At 36.0% G+C, this 20,865-nt stretch overlaps 1 protein-coding gene across 2 annotated transcripts; it reads right to left on the reverse strand.

Moving 5' to 3' along the window:
- Positions 1-1,874: 1,874 nt before the first annotated feature.
- dnaaf11 (dynein axonemal assembly factor 11) lies at positions 1,875-20,422 on the reverse strand. 2 transcript variants are annotated; one of them, XM_055203284.2, is made up of 12 exons: positions 20,288-20,422; positions 19,991-20,158; positions 19,632-19,709; positions 18,517-18,689; positions 18,243-18,436; positions 17,962-18,144; positions 16,781-16,855; positions 16,549-16,614; positions 12,262-12,331; positions 11,874-11,969; positions 10,805-10,890; positions 1,875-2,474 (listed from the first exon to the last, which is right to left on the reverse strand). In XM_055203284.2, exons 1-12 carry the CDS (start codon positions 20,295-20,297, stop codon positions 2,276-2,278), a joined length of 1,398 nt encoding a protein of 465 aa, XP_055059259.2. In that variant the 5' UTR covers positions 20,298-20,422; the 3' UTR covers positions 1,875-2,275. The 2 variants fall into 2 exon arrangements, with proteins under 2 accessions (XP_055059259.2, XP_055059260.2); XM_055203285.2 differs by lacking the exon at positions 19,632-19,709.
- Positions 20,423-20,865: the final 443 nt, after the last annotated feature.

Raw genomic sequence — 20,865 nt, forward strand, 5'->3', positions numbered from 1 at the left:
TAAGCATTTAAAGCGAACAGTTTAGCACGTGTGCTAAAAAAGTCTAGAATTTTTATAATATTATCCTACACAGGGAACAATATGGACTTTTTTCCAGAAAACTTTTTGCATAAAATAGATTCAAGCACTTTCAATTACCTGTATCTATGTGGGTGATTCTCACGAAAACTTGGTTTTAAAAATGTCAAGCATGAAAATGTAAAAATTGCTTAAATTTACTTTTTTTTCCCACCAGACATTGAAAAACAAAGTCTGGAGTAAATGGGAACATTAATTTAAAAACTTTTACTTATCATTTAACACTTTTTGTAACATAATTTAAAAAATTAGTCCTAAAAAGTCTCATTACCGCAACAGTCAGAAAACATCAACACTGACATATTTTCAAAATGAAAAGAACATAATTTGGAGATTTGGACATGCATTTAAAATCAAAGTATTATGCTTCTATTAATTAAATTAACATTTAATAAGCATCTGTTGCGGTAATGATAATCGAAATGTTGTGTAAGCATTCTGACAAGAGAATATTTCAAATTAACTGTAAAAAAATGATCTTACCTGGTAGCCATCTTGAAGTAACTGGTCCATGTGCTTGGTCACTCAAAATCAAACTTTATTAAAATTCTGTATGTGTGCTTAAACTGTTCTCAAAAAGTGTTGCGGATGATGAGAACATCAGGCATGGACACATCATTTTCCTAATTTTTCTTCATTATTATTATACATGAATATATTTAGTAAATATTTTTTCTGTCATCTAAAGTAGTCTAGCAAAACATCCATTTATTTTTTTCTTTATATTTTTGTGTTAATTTGATTAAATTACAACATAACGCATGTTCAAACACAGCCGGACACATTGCGGTAATGAGAATTTCAGCAGAAAATTAGATAAAATTTACAATTATAAATTCTTATGTTGAAATCACACATTGTGCAAGGTAGAACACAGTATTGTGTTAATTCTGATGCTTTTTAATGTTACTATATTACACATTTTAAAGCTAAAATCATTAGTGCCGTGGTGTTTCAATGGTTTTGTGAGAATCACCCATGTATGTAGATTTTCAAAAACTTCAAGGACCCGTGGGAACCCTTTAGAGACAGAGCGCAGTTATGCAAATTTGAAAGGCACGCCCACCGGGGGGAACGCAATCCAACCTTCTCCATTGACTTTGTATTGCGAGAAACCGCCTCCTTGTCATTTCTGGCTTATAACAAAAAACTGAATAATGCCTAAAAGCTGCTGTGTGACAATATGTACAGCTAACAAGCCAAAGAACCCAGAAATAAGTTTTTATAAGCTGTCGAGCCGTAAAACCCAGCCTTTAAGGAGAATAAAGTGGATCGCCGACTACGTTTCTCCCTAGTGGACGCAGTTCTACTAATAGAAGTACTATGAAAAGTTGCCTGTATCCATTTTTGTGTCTTTAAACGCTCGTTTTTTGGGGTCGACAGCTTATAAAAACGTATTTACAGATTAAACTTAAAAACAGATTAATACCTAAAAGCTGCTGTGTGACAAGGTGTACATCTAACAACCCAAAAAAAACAAAAAACTGCGTCCAATAGGGGGAAACATAGTCGGCGATCCACTTTATTCTCCTTAAAGACTGGGTTTTATGGCTCGACAGCTTATAAAAACTTATTTCTGGGTTCTTTGGCTTGTTAGCTGTACATATTGTCACACAGCAGCTTTTAGGCATTATTCAGTTTTTTGTTATAAGCCAGAAATGACAATGAGGCGTCCTCTCGCAATACAAAGTCAATGGAGAAGGTTGGATTGCTTTTCCCTTTTAATATTAATGGGCGTGGTTTTCAGGTTATGACGCGCTGCGCTCTGTCTCTATAATGGGTCGAATAACTAAAAGTTTAAGTTGACTGTGCATGCTTTATTTTCAAAAAACAAAACAATTTTACATACATACATACACATACTGTGAAACACAAAATATGAGAAATACAAAAAGGCAGTGAGAACAGAAACATCACAGGCAGGCCTTACTTTATTTCAGAGAGCTAACATTTTCAACAAACATATCTGTGTCTGTCTGGAGGATCTTTATGACTGAAATATTCAGTAAGCTGTAATGAGACTGACATTTACTCATCTACTTGACTATATGTCTAATGAAGAGAGCTAAATATATCTCGCAGTGTTTCATCACACACTTCCACAAGCTCAGCAGAGGGTGTGATTATCACTTATGCTCTCTTGCTGTGTCATATCACAGCATAATTCTCTCTCTCTCTTTCTCTCTCTCTCTCTCTCTCACATAAGCAGAGGGACGTCTGGATCATCCACAAAGTCTTTTGACACGGGCCTTTCTTCAAAGCCACAATGCTGGTGTGCCGTTGAGAACTGCATGGGTGTGTTGGAAAAGTCCTTTCCTTTGGAAACAATGTTGGCCAGATTCCCAGCCAGACTTTTACTGGGATCCACCTCCAATAATTCACGCCCACGTGATGTCCTGAAGAGAGATATATCAGACTGAGAAAGTTGTTTTGTTGAAGTTTATTAGTCTATAACTGTGCACGTCCATGCAAAATCAAAGTCAGATTCCCGGTTTCCTTATTATTATTCAAAACAACATTTCTGCTAAAACCACGGTAACTAAACCATGTCAGACTTTGGCATTTTAGAGCACAGTATAATAAGCAATGAATAATAGGGTACGCCAACTTTTACAATCTAATCAAATTCAATCAAGTGGAAAAAGTCATGGCGTCTTAATTTATTTCCCACTTAATATTGTGTTTCACAAATGACAGACTTTTGATGCTTTTTACTACTGCTGGCCACCATGACAACACCATCATGTATTATAGGTCTAACCAGTGTTCGAATTATATCAAAGATTGGGGGAGGGGTTCCCTAGCTAAGCCCCTCTGGGCAAGCCACCAATCATTATAGGGTTGCCATGATATCACAAATTAAGATGTGATCCTGGATCAACGCTTTAATAAAAAATAACAAATTACCCTTAAAGGGATAGTTTGGCCAAAAATGATATTAAACCCATGATTTACTCACCCCGAAGCCGTCCGAGATGCATATGTCTATCATTTTTCAGACAAACACATTTTAATTTTTTTTAGAAAATGTTTTAGATCTATCAGTTCATTAAATGTGAAGTTACAGGGCCCACTCCTTCAAGTCCAAAAAATGTGCATCCATCCTTCACAAAATAAATCCACGATGATAAACAAAGGCCTTCTGAGGGTAATTTGCGCATTTTTTTGGAGAAATATCTATATTTTAAACTTTATAAATGAAAATAACTCGCTTCCGGTAACCCTGCCATCTTAGTCGCGTCCGCATTCAAGATGAGAGCGTACGCAGTTTACAGAGGGTTCTGTGCTGCTGCTCTGTGCCCCTGCCCTCCGCATTTGTCATACGTCATTAAGAAAAGTGCGTACACTACACTGATACTCTCTCCTGAATACAGAGGAGTCTAAGATGGTGACGTTACTGGAAGCTAGTTATTTTTGTTTATAAAGTTTTAAATATGAATATTTCTACAACAAAACCACACAGATTACCCTCAGAAGGCCTTTGTTTATCATCGTGGAGCCGTTTGGATTTATTTTGTGAAGAATGGACGCACATTTTTTGGACTTGAAGGAGTGGACCCTGTAACTTTACATTTGATTGACTGAAAGATCTAAAACATTTTCTAAAATAACTGAAAATGTGTTTGTCTGAAAAATGATGGACATATGCATCTCGGACGGCTTGGGGGTGTGTAAATTTGGGTTTAATATCATTTTTGGCCGAACTATTGGTTTAACTCAAACCCTAACCACTTTTGACCCCTCAAATTAGTGTGAAATAATAGTTTGAGAATAATTTCTTTAAAGGCCATAACCCAAACCTAAATCTAAATATAACAATCTGTCAATTCCTCAAGAAAAAAAAAAATTCAGACAGAAATCTTTTGAATTAGTTAATTGCGAAATTGGGACAAATAAAGCACAGTATCGCTTTGAGGCAGCGCAGCACGAGAATTTTAAATTCATGTAGTATTTTATTTTACTTTGAATAAAACCAGGGGACCCCCCTAATTAATATTTTTGTGCTTTATATGGGGTCCGTCAATGCTTATAGGAGGTCTGGGACCACCCCAGCCCAACCTTAATTCGAACGCCGCCTAACTAGTTTCTGCTTTTCAGATTAAAACACTGTCAGAAAAAATGGTCAACATATGAAGAGTTTGGTTCCAAAACACGGTAAACGCCATTTAAAAAAAAAAGAGTTACTGCCAAAATCAGTATTGTAGTTTGGTCGACGTTCCAAGTATAACAGCAGCAATGACAGTGTTTTTAATATGACACAGTAAGTGTTTTTATTAATGCCATTAAAGATACAATTTGTATTTATGTGCCGAAAGATGGCGCCAGATCAAACAAAAACAATGATGTTGTTTACTGACGCTCTGAAGCAGCGTGGAATTATGGGATTTGTAGTCTTTAACTTTAGCCATCAATCAGACGAGAACGAGAAATCACGTTGATGGATAAGGTAATCAAGTCTTATAAATGTTGCGTTTGATGACATCGTTTATTTCATTATGTAAGTTTATATGTGATGTTCAAAACGAAATTGTTAGTCATATTGATATTACAGTATTAGTCCAAATTCGATGGTAAACACAGCTCAGAATTAAGTTTTCAACTTACAATGAATTTTCACATAATGTATTGACAGTACAAATCTTATTGTGAAGTGTCTTAAAATGACCATTTATATTGCTGTACAATACCTTTTGATGTGCATATCGTCCGCGGGAAGACGCGCTGATTACAGTCTACACACTAATGTTGTGATCAATATAATAGCATACGTTTTTTGAAGGGTTACGAATCAAAACAACTCACCCATCGCGTAAAACACAAGCAGGATCAGAATCTCACAATACCTTTGATGTGCATATCGTCCGCGGGAAGACGCGCTGATTACAATGTTGTCATCAATATAATAGCATACGTTTTTTAAAGGGTTACGAATCAAAACAACTCACCCATCGCGTAAAACACAAGCAGGATCAGAATCTTGGTCTATTTAAATGTTGTCGTGAAGCTCTCTCTATCCAGATAATGCAACACCAAATTGATCCTCCCTCGTTTTGTTCCAAACTCTTCTTGGGTCGTTTGGTTGGCCCGTACGCTTACAGGAGCTGACACAACCAGCGGCAGACGGTACAGAGATATCCATAAGTCCATAAGCAAGCGCATAGTTCCGCATTTGTCCACAACACTGGCTGCGTCCGAAAACTCAAGGCAGTGAGGACTGTGAGGACTTGTGGCCTCGCTGCCTCATGAGGACATGACTTCGGATTCGGAGGCCTGAAGGCCGCTCAGAGAAAGGCATTCCGACGCACTTCAAAGGCAGCGTGTTTGAAATAAAAACAGAGAGCGCCTTTGTGATAACTAATCACATATTTGAAAACTAAAATACTAATTTCTCGCTAGAAATGAAATTAAAATGCTTAAAAAGTGAAAATATACGTTTATTTTCACTAAATTTGTGCTCCAGCCGCTTCCTTGGCCGCCATTCAGTGTTAATTTCGTTAACGAAGACGATGACGAAAAATATTCGTCAACGAACCTTTTTTCACGGACGAAAACTAAATAAAAACTAAATAAAAGTCAGATATGATGACGAAGACTGTAACGAAATATAACTGACACTTTAGTCAACGAATAAAAATAAGACGAAAATGTTAGGGAGGGACGAATGGACAAGAGATCCAATCAGAGCGACTCATTTTGTGGGACAAGTTGTGAAGAAATCCAATCAGAGCGAATCTGTTAGGGTAGGTTGATCTACGGAGGCAGCAGTCGGCAGAGCCATTTTAAAAACCCGCGGCAAAGTTCGTTTTCACAACAGGTTGTTTACATTATATTTAGTTGTAGCTACCGTCTTAGTTACCCAGCTTTGGCTGATTTTAGTTGACTTCGCTCGTTAGCAACACGCTAACGTTTTGCGGTGCACCCGGTCCGAAGACATGTCTCATTAACAACAAATGTCAATGTCAGAGCTACTGTAGCGTCTAAACTGGTCACACTTCAAATATGACAAGACAACAGCCTGTAAAGACGACTCATCCAGAAATACATGCGAAGGTAAGCATACACGCTATCAGATAAACTACCGTGTTTTCGCTAAACTTGGAATAACATAGAAACGAAAGGAATACACCTCTGAACTGTATTGATTGTATTGGTTTGTCTGAATTAATACTGAGTATAAATATTCAGTGTCCTCAAATTGAATGAAATGTGTAACGTTACTATTATAGTAGATGTTGTGGTTTTACATGACTGGACAAAGTGCGTGCGTAAGTGCGTGTGTGTGTGTGTCTCTGTCTGTGTGTGTGTGCGCGCGCGCGTGTGTCTGTGTGTGCATGTCATTTAGGGAGAATGCATATCTTTTTCAGGGACCATGTATATTTTTAGGTAGAGCGGGCCTTATGCTTGTTTTATGTGATATTATCTTTTTATAAAGCCACGGTCAGTTTTTTGACATTAAGAATAAAATAATAATACGTGTTTTCTACAACCATTAAATCTGTTTCTGTATTGCATATTCAAACCTTGATACCATTCCATAACAGACTAAAAAATGTAAGACTGGACTAAGACTAAAACTCTTATGATATTTCGTCGACTAAAACTAGACTAAGACTAAAAGATTTCAGATGACTAAAATAAGACTAAAACTAAATGGTGTGTTATTCAAAAGACTAAGACTAAGACTAAATCAGAATTTGCTGCCAAAATTAACACTGCCGCCATTTTATTTTTTCGAGCTCGACCAGTGTTGTCATGTGGTTTACGTCAGTAAAGGCGGTGACAAAGGGTCACATGGATATTAACGTCATTGACAGGAGACTGCACTGCCCCGTGTCAATGTTTTGAATGGAAATTTTCTCACGATTTACTAGTAACATTACAGATATTGATAGTAATCAGCTGGACAAAATATATAACACTGGCCTAGTGGTTTTTGGAGATTTTACTGCAAATATCTTACAAATTGCACCTTTAATGTTTATTTTTTAATCAGTGTATACCACTAGTCAACCAAATGAATATAACATGGCAAAGATGAATGCACATTTATATATTGATTCAATAGATTTATAGCATTTTGAAAAAAAAACTAATGGATTAATTGTATTTTGTTGGAAAAAATGATCAGTTTTTATAGTAAATCTTTGAAAGTTATGGATTTGATTTTTTTATTTTTTTATAAGCTAAAGATGCTATGTGAAAGTTTGTAACAGAAAATTGTGGTTTTTATCTTGTCACTTTCTTGGTATAGAAAACATTACCGAAATTACCGAAAGCTGTACTTTTTAAAATGATACCACCCAGTGATAGCTGATGTACATATTTTGACAATTTTTTCTGACATTGCACCATTCTTAATATGATAGGTGGGATCATGATCACAGATAAATCCCTCTTGACATACTGTATCAAGCTAAAAGGTTTGTGACTCCCGCACACAACCTGGCTTTGTTCAGACAGAAACATGAGATAATTTTTGTTTATTCCTGGAATCACTATCAAATTATTGTACTTAATACTAATACACAACATCCCATCTATCTCTGTGCTTTGTACAGTATCCTAGCTGTCTCCTTTCTCTCTCATGCTTTAAAAATAAATCAGTGAAAATGTAATTAGAGCTGAAGCTGAAACCTGTATGGCTGCTGAATTACTGATAGCAAGTAATTATATTGTGCATGCTGAGCCAATCAGTATCTCGTTGGGTACATTATCACACACAGAAATGATTTACTAAAAGTGCTGTGATTTCCTCAGGGGAAAGAACACAAACACAGGTGACACACTGTGATACACATGGAGTAAATAACAACATCTAATCTGTTGTGTGTATGTGTGTGTGTGACCTTCAAATGTGTCAAAAGGGTCAAAAGTAATCAGGCTCAAATGATGTCATCCATCAGTGTTAGGTCACACAAAAGAAGTGTGTGTTTATGTGTGTGTGTGGAATGACATCACTCACTATATTTGCATTGTATTTACATTTTTATTGGGTCTTCAATGTCATACCTCCGTGTTCACCTACTGTGCTGATAGAATCGTCTGAAGGACAAACACAGCTGCGCAATGACATGAAACCTAAGTAAAGTCATTACACTAATTCCATATCACAGTCACGCAGGTTAATGTAAACATACATTAAGACGCATTAGATTTGCCTCTACACACACACACAGGGGACATTGATAACAGGGACTGCACAGGACCTTCTGCAGCGATCTGCACAAACACAGCGGGAAAACTCGAGAGACTTAGAGGTTTATAAAGCGAAATCGCTAACACTAGTAATGTGTTACTAGTAAAACTAATGAAGAATCATCATTAACTACAACATGACTCATGACTAAACGCATGAATTCATTGTTATTAACACATTAACTAACAACTAAAAAACATATCATGTTGTACTCAATAATGACTCTTCATTGGTCTAAGGTTAAACATGAACTAATGCTGAGTTAAAGGTGCAGTGTGTACATTTTTGTGGCATCTAGTGGTGAAGTTGCGCATTGCAACAAACGTCTCAGTCCACTGCTCACTCTTTGCTTTTGCAACGCATAGAGAAGTTACGTTAGCTGCCACTGCACAAACATGTCATCTTCGGAGACAACTTAGTAAAAAGTTTGTCTGTTAAGGGCTTCTGTAGAAACATGGCAGCACAAAATGGCGACTTCTATGTAAGGGGACCCTCGGTGTATGTAGATAAAATCGTCTCTTTCTAAGGTAATAAAAACATAACGGTTCATTATGAAAAATCTGGTCACACTTTATTTTACGGTGTCACTGTTACAGTGTTATTATACATTTAAGTACTAAGTAATAATCATTAATAACATGTACTTACTTTAGGGTTGGGGTTAGGATTAGGGTTTGGTTTAGGGTTAGTTGCATGTAATTATGCATAATTAACTGTTATTACATTAATAATTACATGTATCATGTGTAACAAAGACACCGTAAAATAAAGTGTTACCAAAAATCTTTATACACCACTGATAATATAGTTTTGTATATTATTTTGCATTCCTGTCAAGAGATCCTTCTAAAAATTACACACTGCACCTTTAAGGCATGTACTACGTAAAAATTAATTGATTGAATGATGTTAGTTCATTATGATTTATAGACCCTTAGGTAAATATGAAGCATACAAGAGTTTATAGAGTTATAGTTCACCCAAAAAATTTAATTCTGTCATCATTTGGCTGTATAAATTGAATCTTTGAATTTCTGCTGAACACACAGGAAGATATTTGTAATTGAGCAGGAAGCTGGGGCACCATTGACTTCCATAGCAGGAAAAAATACTTTGGAAGTCAATGGTGCTCCAAAACTGTTACAGGTTACAACAAACATTACCTTTGTGTTCTGCAGAACATGAGTAAATGATGACAACATTTTCATTTTGGGTGAACTATCCCTTTAAACTATAATATAGTCCCCCCCAATAATCAGAAACAACCAAATTGCCCCCCCAATATTTGATGTTTTTTATTTTATATATACTGTGTAAAAGTCTTAGGCCAACAAATTAGATTTGTTGTTTTTGCAATTTATAGTGATCATATATAATTGTTTCTCAGTCTCTTTAATAGAATACAACGAGAAAATACAGGAAATGTATATATAGTATTAAAAACTGTATAAAAATGTAAACTGATGTGTCAAGTTTTTAGGGTAAACTTGAGCTTCCATTTGAAAGAGAGTTCTTTGCTTTTACCCATCATGAAGTCTTTCCTGTATGCCTCCTAGGTAACGAGAAGCCTTTATAGGCCATCAATTAGGACTAAAGCAGCTGATATCAATTAGTATTGATAGGGGGCAGAGTTTCTCTCTCAAAAATTCAGGTGATCTCTGGCTTTCTATGCAATTTTGCACTTTGTTCTCTTCATATGTTCAATACTTATTCCCTGTGTCATTTCACTTTATTTATTATGACTCAACTTGTATACTTAAATGTTCTGATTTCTTTGTATGAATTCAATATTTGGCTTGATGGCTACATCTGGTGGAAAATATATAACATTATATATATATATATATATATATATATATATATATATATATATATATATATATATATATATATATATATATATAACATATCTATAAACACACACACGTTTTTGGTCCCCCCAAGGTTCAAGGTGTGGTTACGGCCTTGCTTTAAAAGGATAGTTCACCCAAAAGTGAAAATTCTGCCAAAATTTACTTACTCTCATGTTGTTACAAACCAACATAAATGTCTTTGTTCTGAACACAAAGGAAGATATTTTGAGAAATATTTGTAACCAAACCATTCATGGACCCCATTTACTTCCATAGTATTCTTTTTTCCTACTATGGAAGTGAATGGGGTCCACAAACAGTTTGGTTACAAACATTTCTCAAAACATCTTCCTTTGTGTTTATCAGAACAAATAAGTGAGTAAATTATGTAAATACAGACTTTTCTTTAAAGCAACTCCACAAATACTTTATTTCCATACAATAAGTAAGAGGACGTGAGGGTGTAAAGCTCTGAATTATAAAAAGTTGTCCATGACTCATGAGACTCAATGTGTTCGAGTTTCAAAATGTTAGAACAACATTTTGATTTGCTCTCATAAACTATCATCTGACAGCTACTCTCATGGGCTTCTTAAAATAGTTTGAGAATGCAGAATGTTTGACCGTACACTACATTACAGTTCTGCTATTGTATTTGTATTGAATTGGGGCTTACCTTGTCTCGTCTTTCTCGGTTTTTCTTTCATGGGTAGCGCTGGCTGGTCTGGCAATGTGTTTTTTGGGTTTTATCTCTCCATGTGCCTAGAGAAAATGCAAATATATGTGACCCTGGACCACAAAACCAGTCGTAAGTCGCATGGGTATATTTGAAGAAAAGCCAAAAATACAATGCATGGGTTAAAATGATCAATTTTTCTTTTATGCCAAAATCATTAGTATAGATCATGTTCCATGAAGATATTTTCCTACTGTAATACATCAAAACTTTATTTGTGTAAGTGGATGCAGCAAAATTGGCAAGAATCTCGCCTACAAACTTGGACTCATTCCTAGCGCCCTTTAGGGATTTCCCATTCAAATTTGGTTTCCATTCAAGCTTACAATTTCCCAATTCAGTCCATAACGTCATTACAGCTGTAAGCCAGTAGAAAGCGCTAAAGCAAACCTTTTTTTTTAAAGTATGTGTTGCTAAGACTTCATTTGGACTTTGGATTTTCTCAATATTTAGATTTTTTGCACAATCAGTCTCCAGATTTTTTTAATTTTAATCATTGTATCTATTCCTAATATTGCCCTATCCTAACAAAGCAAAAATGAAAAGCTTATTTATTCAGCTTTAAGCTTCAAGTTCAAAAAATTGACCCTTACGAAAACCACCATGCAATGATGTATTTCAGGCATGTATGGTTTCATTTATAAATCAACAGATTAAACCAGAAATCTGTTATGCACTTTAAACAAGCTAGTCAGCGCATTTTTAATCTTGTGTTCAGATTCCATCTGCACTGCAGGTGTATCATGACACAGCTGAAGTTTCCTTGAACAATCTTATTGCACTGCATGCTGCACATGCTCATAAATAAATCCTAAATCCTATTCAAATCGAATGCTTGTGCATTACATGATTTCATTATTTATATACACCAAAAAATTTGGGACTCTTCTTTAAGTTTCAGTAAAACTACTCATGCTAAATGTTTGAATGAACTCCCTGTATTTGTGAATTAGGATGGAATTGATGGTCACAGACATTAGGAGTGTGTTTCAGGTATAGTAAGCCGTACCAGGGGTAGTGTGAGAAGCAGGTGGCCGGTGGTTTGGGATCTTTGGGCTAAACTGCTGTCAGGTTTAACTTCTGCAGGCAAAACCAGCTGGAACACCTACATGCACACACACATTCACTTTTATTAATGTGGGATTTTAAGCACGTTGTAAATGTAATCTACTACAGTCATAAACCTCATATCAATCAATACTGTCACACACACACAGGGTTACACTGGTGTGTGGTGAAGCGAGGACTGTTACACATGCTGGTGTGTCACAGATTTGTGGGGAAATGAAGCAGAATAAAAAGTGTAGATTTACTGCTGGGTAATCAGCTTTAGAGGTCAAACCCAAAGGAGAGAGAGATGAAAAGAGAGAGGATGAGAGATGGATAGGATACTGTACCTTTCCTTTGACGGTCACTCTCACATATGTTGGCTGAACATCTACATCCAGCAGTGAAGTGTCCATATGCCTACAGTACAGAAGAGACCAATGTGAGTGTGCGCTGTTATGAGAAAAATTGCGAAATGACTGCCAAGGGAAAAGCATCCAAAGTTAATTCAAAAGAGATAAATAATTCTGCTGAGTGAGACAAAATCTTCCTTTTGGGTACCATACATCATCCTTTGAAACAATTTGTACATTATAACCTTTTTTAAATACTATAATACAATAAGTTTAGTCTGCACTGTCAGAAAAAAGGTACAAAACTGTAACTGTTCTGTCGCTGGGGACCAGGTGGTATCCTTAAAGGTTCATTTTTGTACCTTTATGGTTATACAACACATTGAAATGTTGTATCTTTTGGAGTACAAAATTATATCCTAAGGACCTATTGTGTTCCTTAAAGGAAAACACCAAAGTTTTTCAAAATTTTACTATGTTCTTACCTCAACTTGGATGAATTAATACATACCTTTTTTCTTTTCAATGCGTGCACTTAATCTTTGTACAGCGAGTTGTGAATGTGTTAGCATTTAGCCTAACCCCATTCATTCCTTAGGATCCAAACAGGGATGAATTTAGAAGCCACCAAACACTTCCATGTTTTCCCAATTTAAAGACTGTTACATGAGTAGTTACACGCCATTAAGTGTACGCATTGAAAAAAGATAGGTATGTATTAATTTGTTTAAGTTGAGGTAAGAACTAGGGATGTTAACAATTAATCGATCTTCGATTAATTGTCGATAAGAATTAAATCGATAAAACTTAACGATTGTCGAAAAAGCAAGCATGTGTGTCCGGCGCCTGCGCAAAGCACATACACAGCTGCTGAAAAAACTAACCAAGCGCAAAGAAGTTAAACTAGCCATGATCACAATGATGCTCGATGCCAAACACTCACTTGGGCTTTTTGTCCTCATTCAAGACGAGGCTGGCTGCTAACGTAACAAAATTGCATCCGCAGAGGATCTGAGAGGGTCCGATGCCGAAAATCTAAACACAGTTAGGATACTGAAAGCAAAGACCCTCTTCAGGGAAGCCTGCAAGATTAGCATAGCAGCGCTGCTAACGCTGCTTTAGGGAAGGCGTCCAGAAGCCGTTTTTAATAAACAGATTAAAATGAAAAACTTAAATTCTGGCAAGAAACTGTTAAGTGTAAACTGTAACTGACTGTCGTTACACTCTGAACTCCCGCAACATATATCATTGATCATCATCATGACTGGCTGAGGCGCTACACGCTAAACACTGTTGCGGGTTTTCTAATGGAAGGTTGAAGTCTTCATAACACAAGCATCTTTGCTGAAAGTACGCCGCAGGTCTAAAGCTGAGGTAACGACGTGAAAAGTGCCCTTTCGTGTGCTTCTTGGATATAATTACAACAAGCGGTGTATCGACGACTCAGAAAGCGAGGTGAACAACTAGAAAAATAACACTTGATGATAATGAAACTTTTATTTTGTCATGGATGCATGCGACTGTGTGTAGTGCCCGTTATGAGGCGGAGTTTACTGTGTCTATTAGTCATTATATTTCGTTACGAGATTAAATTGATGATTTTTATCAAAACACCAACTACACTGACTCATTTTACAATCCCACTAGCATATTATTTAGACAAAATAAAATCTTTTAATTCGCGCGAGGAAGCTGGCGTTTTTATGGACACTTTTATGTCATTGGCTATATGCCACTGCTGTAATGGCTTATTGCACTATTACTCTGTTAACGATTATTCGATTGATTGATCGTTAATTTAAATGATCATCGAATATGGGAAAATGCATAATTTGACATCCCTAGTAAGAACATAGTAAAACATTGAAAAACTGTGGTGTTTTTATTTAAGAAACAATTTTAGGGGCACAAAACAGTAAACTGTACCTTTAAAGGTACACAATAGATTCTTAAGGTACAGTAATGTATACCCAATAAGGTACAGCATTGCATTATTGTTTAGTATACTTGTAGGGCTGTAACGATTAATCGTGCAAATGCGCGTTTTCTCAATGAATGAATTTGAATGAATTACGGTAAAATGCCGCCACATCCAAAAGCCAGAGGGCTCTCTTGTGCAGAAATGCTATTCCAGGAAATGTCTACAGGTAGACAGCCCTATATACTTGTAAACAGTGCTTTAAGTGGGCCGGAACGCACCGGTACTCAGTACCGCCACTTCTAAAAATAGCTCTTGAGCGTACCACCACCTCTCCCTGAGCCCAGAACATGCTTTTAGCGTACCGGAACGTCTGTTTAAATCAGAGGTTTTAATCCTTTGGCTGCGCTGGCGCTTTTCAGAGCACTCTTCACAATGTACACTTCCTAATTCGTCCCACCGAGAGCAGAGACTACATTACCCATACACCCTTGAGTTTACAAGTTAAAAGCGCATGCATCGCCTTTGCTGTCAGTCAGCCTCAACGTGGTGTGGAGGTGTGACTCATACCCGTCAAGTATCCCGTTTTGGCCGGGAAAGTCCCGTATTTTACCCTTCTTTCCCGCCGTCCTCCTGTATTAGTATTTTCCCTTAAATCTCCCGTATTTTATCCTCCGTAATTTCGCACGCAAAGGTTGTGATCTATAAAAAGATCCTAAAGATCGCTAAAGATCCACTGATTCCGCTAATCCACTTCGTGTTTTCCCGCCCGCTCTGCAGCATCTCTGTGTGCACTCTCTGCCTGGACCACGGTTTCTGAAGTTCGTTGCATTAACAGGTAGATTTATTACATTATATCAGCTGTTAAACCGCAGAATAACTCATTTGGAAGTTTGTTTATGTATTTGTAAAATGTAAAAGTGCTAACAACTTAGCAAGCAAACAACAACAAAATATCCACATTCTTACTATTATCGCTTGTCTAATGGATTTAATGTTCCCGATCAGATCTAAGTTAATATAAACACTAAATTTGCTGTTGTTGGCACACTTTGTAGGCAAAAATACAAAAAACACAAATGCCTTCACAAAACAAAGACAGAGAACGGCAAGGGAGGCTGCTTATAAAGGCAGTTCAACATTGCAAACATGGATTCAAAGATCCATCAAGCCAGCAGGTAAATCATATTGAATATTTTTTGTCACACTTTAATTCTTGTTATTATATTTCCCATTATAATCACGTGTCTAAGTTGATGCTAGTAATATAACTAATAGTACCACCCCCTTTGGTGCCCTTTTTGGTTTGGGACACTGCTCAACGAAAATTCAATGAATTTGAACGACATGCACAGTAGTTTTACCACCCTCAAAATGGAAAACAATGGGAAAAAATAAAGTGATGACTTTCTAGTTTTAAATTGCCAGTATTTTGTTATTCTTGAACCCATAGACATGGTCTTGGTGTCATTTTAAAGTTTTTGTTTTTAAGCTCTTTCTATCTGAACAACTAGTTTTAGCATTTGACCATGCTGAAAATTTTACTTATATATCTACCTTTTGCACATTTTATGTATGTTCAATAGCTATTTTTTAGCTCAAGCAAATCCACAAACTTATATAAGGATTTATTATTTTTTACAAGCTCGTCTGTTGACTGCTGAATATAAAACCCCTTCAATATAGAAGTCTAGTCAGCAAAAAAAGAAAAGAAAAATAGAGTACCGGCACTTCTTTTGGGCCACTTAAAGCACTGCTTGTAAACATAACCAATTGTACAGTTTTGTACCGTTTTTCTGACTGTGTTGACATAAAATATAAATCAAGCAAATCAAAAAAGCACCAAATCTATTACACAGAACTAGTGATGCACCGATGTATCGGCCACCGATATTTATCGGCCGATTTTTGATGAATTTGAAACCATCGGCATATCGGCAATAGCACGAGGAAAGGCCGATACCGATTGTTTATTAATTAACTGCATAAAAAAATCCATTACATGTAAAAATGATTTAATATTGTTAATAAAATAAATGCTGAATAGCAAAAACCACCTTTGAAGGTTGTCATGCTGTCTTATTATATTTGTTTTAGCTTAATTTGTGCCTCTCTTATTATGTTGGTCAGTTGAATGTTAATTAGATCCAATCCATGTTCAGTAAAAATAATTTGATGCAGAAATAAACTAGCTAATAGACCAACTGTATAGTATTGTATACAAGTGTTTAATATCGGTATCGGCCAGAAGTTGTCTGTTTAAATCGGAATCGGTATCGGCCCAAAAAAATCCTATCGGTGCATCCCTACACAGAACAGTTTGTTAATTTGGATAACTAAGTAAACATTTATGTTTTTTCTTGTACCTGTAAACATGCAAGTCCAATAGCATGCAGTTGTTGTCCTCATCGTCTGTAAGACTGAAGTCCAACCTTGTAAACAGAAAACAGATGGGGAAAATTTTCAATTTTTTATGTGTGCAACACCTGGTTTTAACACAAGTAGGAACGTTAAGATATCGATTTTTTACGTGTGTGCTAATATTCATAAATGTGCCTAAATTAAAGTGTATTTATTTTTGTGTATATGTTTTTATACTTGGCCTCATTGATGTTCAGCACTCGTCCATCTGCAGTGATTAGAGATCTGGGGGGTTTGGTTTCATGACTCTCTCTGTAGAAACAAAGAAGTGAGTGTAATGTATTAAAATGAAATTTCAAACAATTACTATATAAAACTCCACATTATACATTATACTACATTATTTCATGGCTCATTGGAATGCTTAATTCTGATTGGCCAGTTGCGACATTTGCAGGTTTGTTATTTTTCACACAACAACTGTTCAATCTAATAACACAGGGTAACACTGCAAATAATTTTGACAGGTACAGTTTAATATTACACAAAAATTAAATATGAATGTATTTTAATAGCCTGTATTTAACATTATATTTACAAATGATTAAACCAAATAGTGTGTTCATGACATTTAAATGTCTTCTCTTAAAACTGAAAGTAAACGGGATTTCTTCGCGGAAGGTCTGCATTAGTTAAAGGAAAACACCACAGTTTTTAAATATTTTACTATGTTCTTACCTCAAATTAGATGAATAAATACATAGCAATCTTTTTTTAATGCGTGCATTTAATCTTTGTACAGCACGTCGTGAATGTGTTAGCATTTAGCCTAGCCCCATTCATTTCTTAGTGATGATGTAGCTGCGCCGAGGTAGAAGTGCTGCAAACTAAGTGCTCTTCCCCCATACAATATAGTTCTCATTTTTATCCGCTTAAAAAATCGCCACGTTTTATTTTGTGCCACCATATTTACTCGTCTAACTACTCATGTAACAGTCTTTAAATAGAGAAAACGGAAGTGTTTGGTGGCTTCTAAATTCATACCCGTTTGGATCCTAAGGAATGAATGGGGCTAGGCTAAATGCTAACACATTCACGACACGCTGGACAAAGATTAAGTGCACGCATTGAAAAAAGATAGGCATGTATTAATTCGTCTAAGTTGAGGTAAGAACATAGTAAAATATTGAAAAACGGTAGTGTTTTTCTTTAATAACAAAATAAATATTTTAAATGTATTGTTCTGCGTCCTCACAAATGTAAACCTTCGGGGGTTTTATTATATAAATGTAAAGATGTAGACATTGGCTCTGTTGTAACATTATAGGGTTGGTTGTAGCATCAGCATGGTCTCAGCCGGTTAGATTAATTACAGATATTATAACAGTGTTTTGAATCCTTCTCTTTATTGGAAATACCTCTCTTTCTCCTTCGCTCTTCTCTTTTCCTCCAGATGGCGATGGGCCTCTATTCTGGACTCTGGTGTAAATGCACATGGCTTTTCCCAGAATTCCCTATCCTGGTCCTTTGCATCTGTGTGAGACTTGAAGCTTGATTCCTGATTCTGGTGTGTCATTTCATTTTGGTTTTCATTGACCAACCTGAAAAGTAAATTCCATAACAGAAACATTTTAAAGGTCCAGCATAGAGAAAACATGGCTTATCTGGTTATGGTTTCTGGCCTGTTTAATACACTCACTGGTTATTTTGAGTATGGTTCTGTATTTGCCCCTGTTCTTCTGTGGGTGTGGTGTCTCTTAAGCCACTCCTTTTCTGTATCTCTCTCTTCTGGAAGTGCTCCGCCTCCTGCTCTAAGATGCGCTTTCTCATTGCATCCAGTTCCTGTAGAGCCTGGATACGCTCAGCTCGTCCGATTGCTTTTCCATCAAGCCACTGCAAAACGAAAAGCAGTAATGTATTCACAACACAGACTGAGAAGTGTCTCTCTGTCTTTCTCTATTATAGACCGGTACCTGTAGTTGAGGGAGACAAGCTATTACATACTGTCTGTATCCCTGGAATTCAGTACAGGGGTTTCCCACCAGGTAGAGCTCTCTTAGATGAACGTTTTGTTTTAGTGACTCCACACTGCTCAGCCTACCCACAAAATTCACAGTGAGGTCCAGTTTCTGTAAGCTTTCACAGCCTACACAAACAAACAAACATATTTTGTAGTTGGGAATAAAACATAACATGTCTGGCTTTGCACTAAAATTAATTAATTATTATGTATTATTACATAAAATTATGTAATTTTAAAGGTTATTGCTCACTTGGGTCTATTTATTACAAAAAAATCGAATTACCTCACATTATCAATTAGCAAAATAATTGTAAGGGACAGTCTTAGATTAGTTAAAACATTTCAAAATAATGTGATTTAAGTTTCCCATTCATTTATTTTATCTTTGAGAATTTCTTAAAAAATGTAAAAATCTCGTCTCGTGAACCCAATCTCTTGTCTCGTCTCGTGGATTAAGTGTCTCGTCACACCCCTAATATATACGTACTACTGTGCAAAAGTTTTAGGCCACCATTAGAGTTGTTGTTTTGGCAATGGTATAGTGATCATATATCATTATTTCTTAGTCTCTATATTAGAATAAAACCAGAAAATACAGGAAATGTGTATGTAGTATTAAAAACAGTATAAAAGTAAGCTGAAGTGTCAAGTAGGAGTAAATTCCCTTTCCACTTGAACAATAGCAGGAAACTGCAGGATCTCTTAAACCTAAATGAAATTTAATCCCAATTTCTAATTCTAATCGAATGACTTCAGTCTCCTCAAACATTTTTGAGATGTGTTTGTTTAATACCAAGACATTTAGTTCTGAAAATGTTTTGTTTTTAATTTTGTGTACATGTTTTCTGTATTTTCTGTTTGTGTCTTAATAAAAAGAAAAATAAATAAATATGGATGGATATTTAAACTTTGCTAGAAAAAAAGCTGGTGGTGGTGACCAAAGACTTTTGCACAGTATGTGTGTATATATTATGAATAAAAACATAAATTGTGATAAGTAAATAGAAAAATACCCAAAAGCATTATTGTATCTGATGTATTAAAAAGACAGAGTATCATTGTCACCTTCTAAATTCTCAATGACTTCAATGTTGTTCAGTGCCAAATTTAAATACTCCAGCTTCTTTAGTTTGCCCACATTTTCTGCAAAAACATTAATAACAGTATATTATGTAATTGCAAGCGTATCAATGGGCATTTATGCATTTTGTGTGTTCTTCCCTTACAAAAATTAACAATGGTTTATTGTGGTGTATTGATTACTATCACCACAACCATGCTTTTACTACACAAACCATGGCTTAACTATGGTTTATAAAAACCATGGTTGCCAAAACCATGCTAATTTTGTGGTAACTGTAGTAAGACCATGCTACTTTTTCGTAAGGGTTACTGATACTGTTTGCATAGGAAGGTCTGGTTACCTATTTTAGGGATCAGGTTGTTTTGTAAGTAGAGGATTCTGAGGTCTCTGCACCAGTTGTGGATGTGCTCGATCCTCTCAATGTCCTGCTGATGGAGGGAAACCTCCTCGAGGGAAAAGATCTCACCATTATTGTGCTCCGCTCTGCGGCGGATCAGTTCCTCACTGACTGAAAACGAACCGAACGTTCAAAAAGTCTCATTTAAAGTTTATTTGACATACATATCATTAGGTTAAATGTTTGAAAACATGTTTTTATTAATTACTATAATGACTGAATGTAAAAAAAGAAACTTACTGCGGACCATGACGGGCTCGTGCTTGTGTATTTGACGTTGCTGTAGATGAGGACACGCGGAAATGGTTTCGTGAGTTTGCGTTGCCGTGGAAACATTCCAGCAGAGCAACAAGGACAGCAAGTGAACAACCCTACAATTCGGGCAAATTTTATTTAATACACATAGTACACATACAAATGGTAATTAAAAAAACAGTATAATGCAAACAAAAGTTTAAAGGAAACAAGTAGTTTGTAGTAGTTCTGTATCAGTAAACAAAGCCTTTTAGCCTTGTTGTCAAAAGAGCAACTCTGCCACCCAGCGGTTATCAGAAGCTAACACGCTTAGCCACAGGTAGATGGCGTGTTTTTATCAAGTGTTCAAGTTTATTTATTTATTTTATTTTTTATTCAAACAATTAGATGAAATATACAATCACCTCCAGGAGAACATTATCAAATAAAAGAAGATAGAAGTCAGAGAAAAAAAGGAAAAATAAAAAAACACAATAAAGGGGTATGTAGCTCAAGGAAAAAAATAATAACAATAAAAATATAAAAGCAATGAAGGAAAGCTATCTAAGTTAAGTTGGAGTCAA

This window comes from Misgurnus anguillicaudatus, chromosome 2 (genome assembly GCF_027580225.2).
Source record: "Misgurnus anguillicaudatus chromosome 2, ASM2758022v2, whole genome shotgun sequence".
Taxonomy (NCBI): Eukaryota; Metazoa; Chordata; class Actinopteri; order Cypriniformes; family Cobitidae; genus Misgurnus; species Misgurnus anguillicaudatus.

Coding starts and splice junctions, on each gene's coding strand:
- dnaaf11 (XM_055203284.2), bottom strand. Junction 18,145..18,242: donor AACCATACTCAAAATAACCA/GTGAGTGTATTA, acceptor TTTACTTTTCAG/GTTGGTCAATGAAAACCAAA. Junction 12,332..16,548: donor TTGGACTTGCATGTTTACAG/GTACAAGAAAAA, acceptor TCTGTACTGTAG/GCATATGGACACTTCACTGC.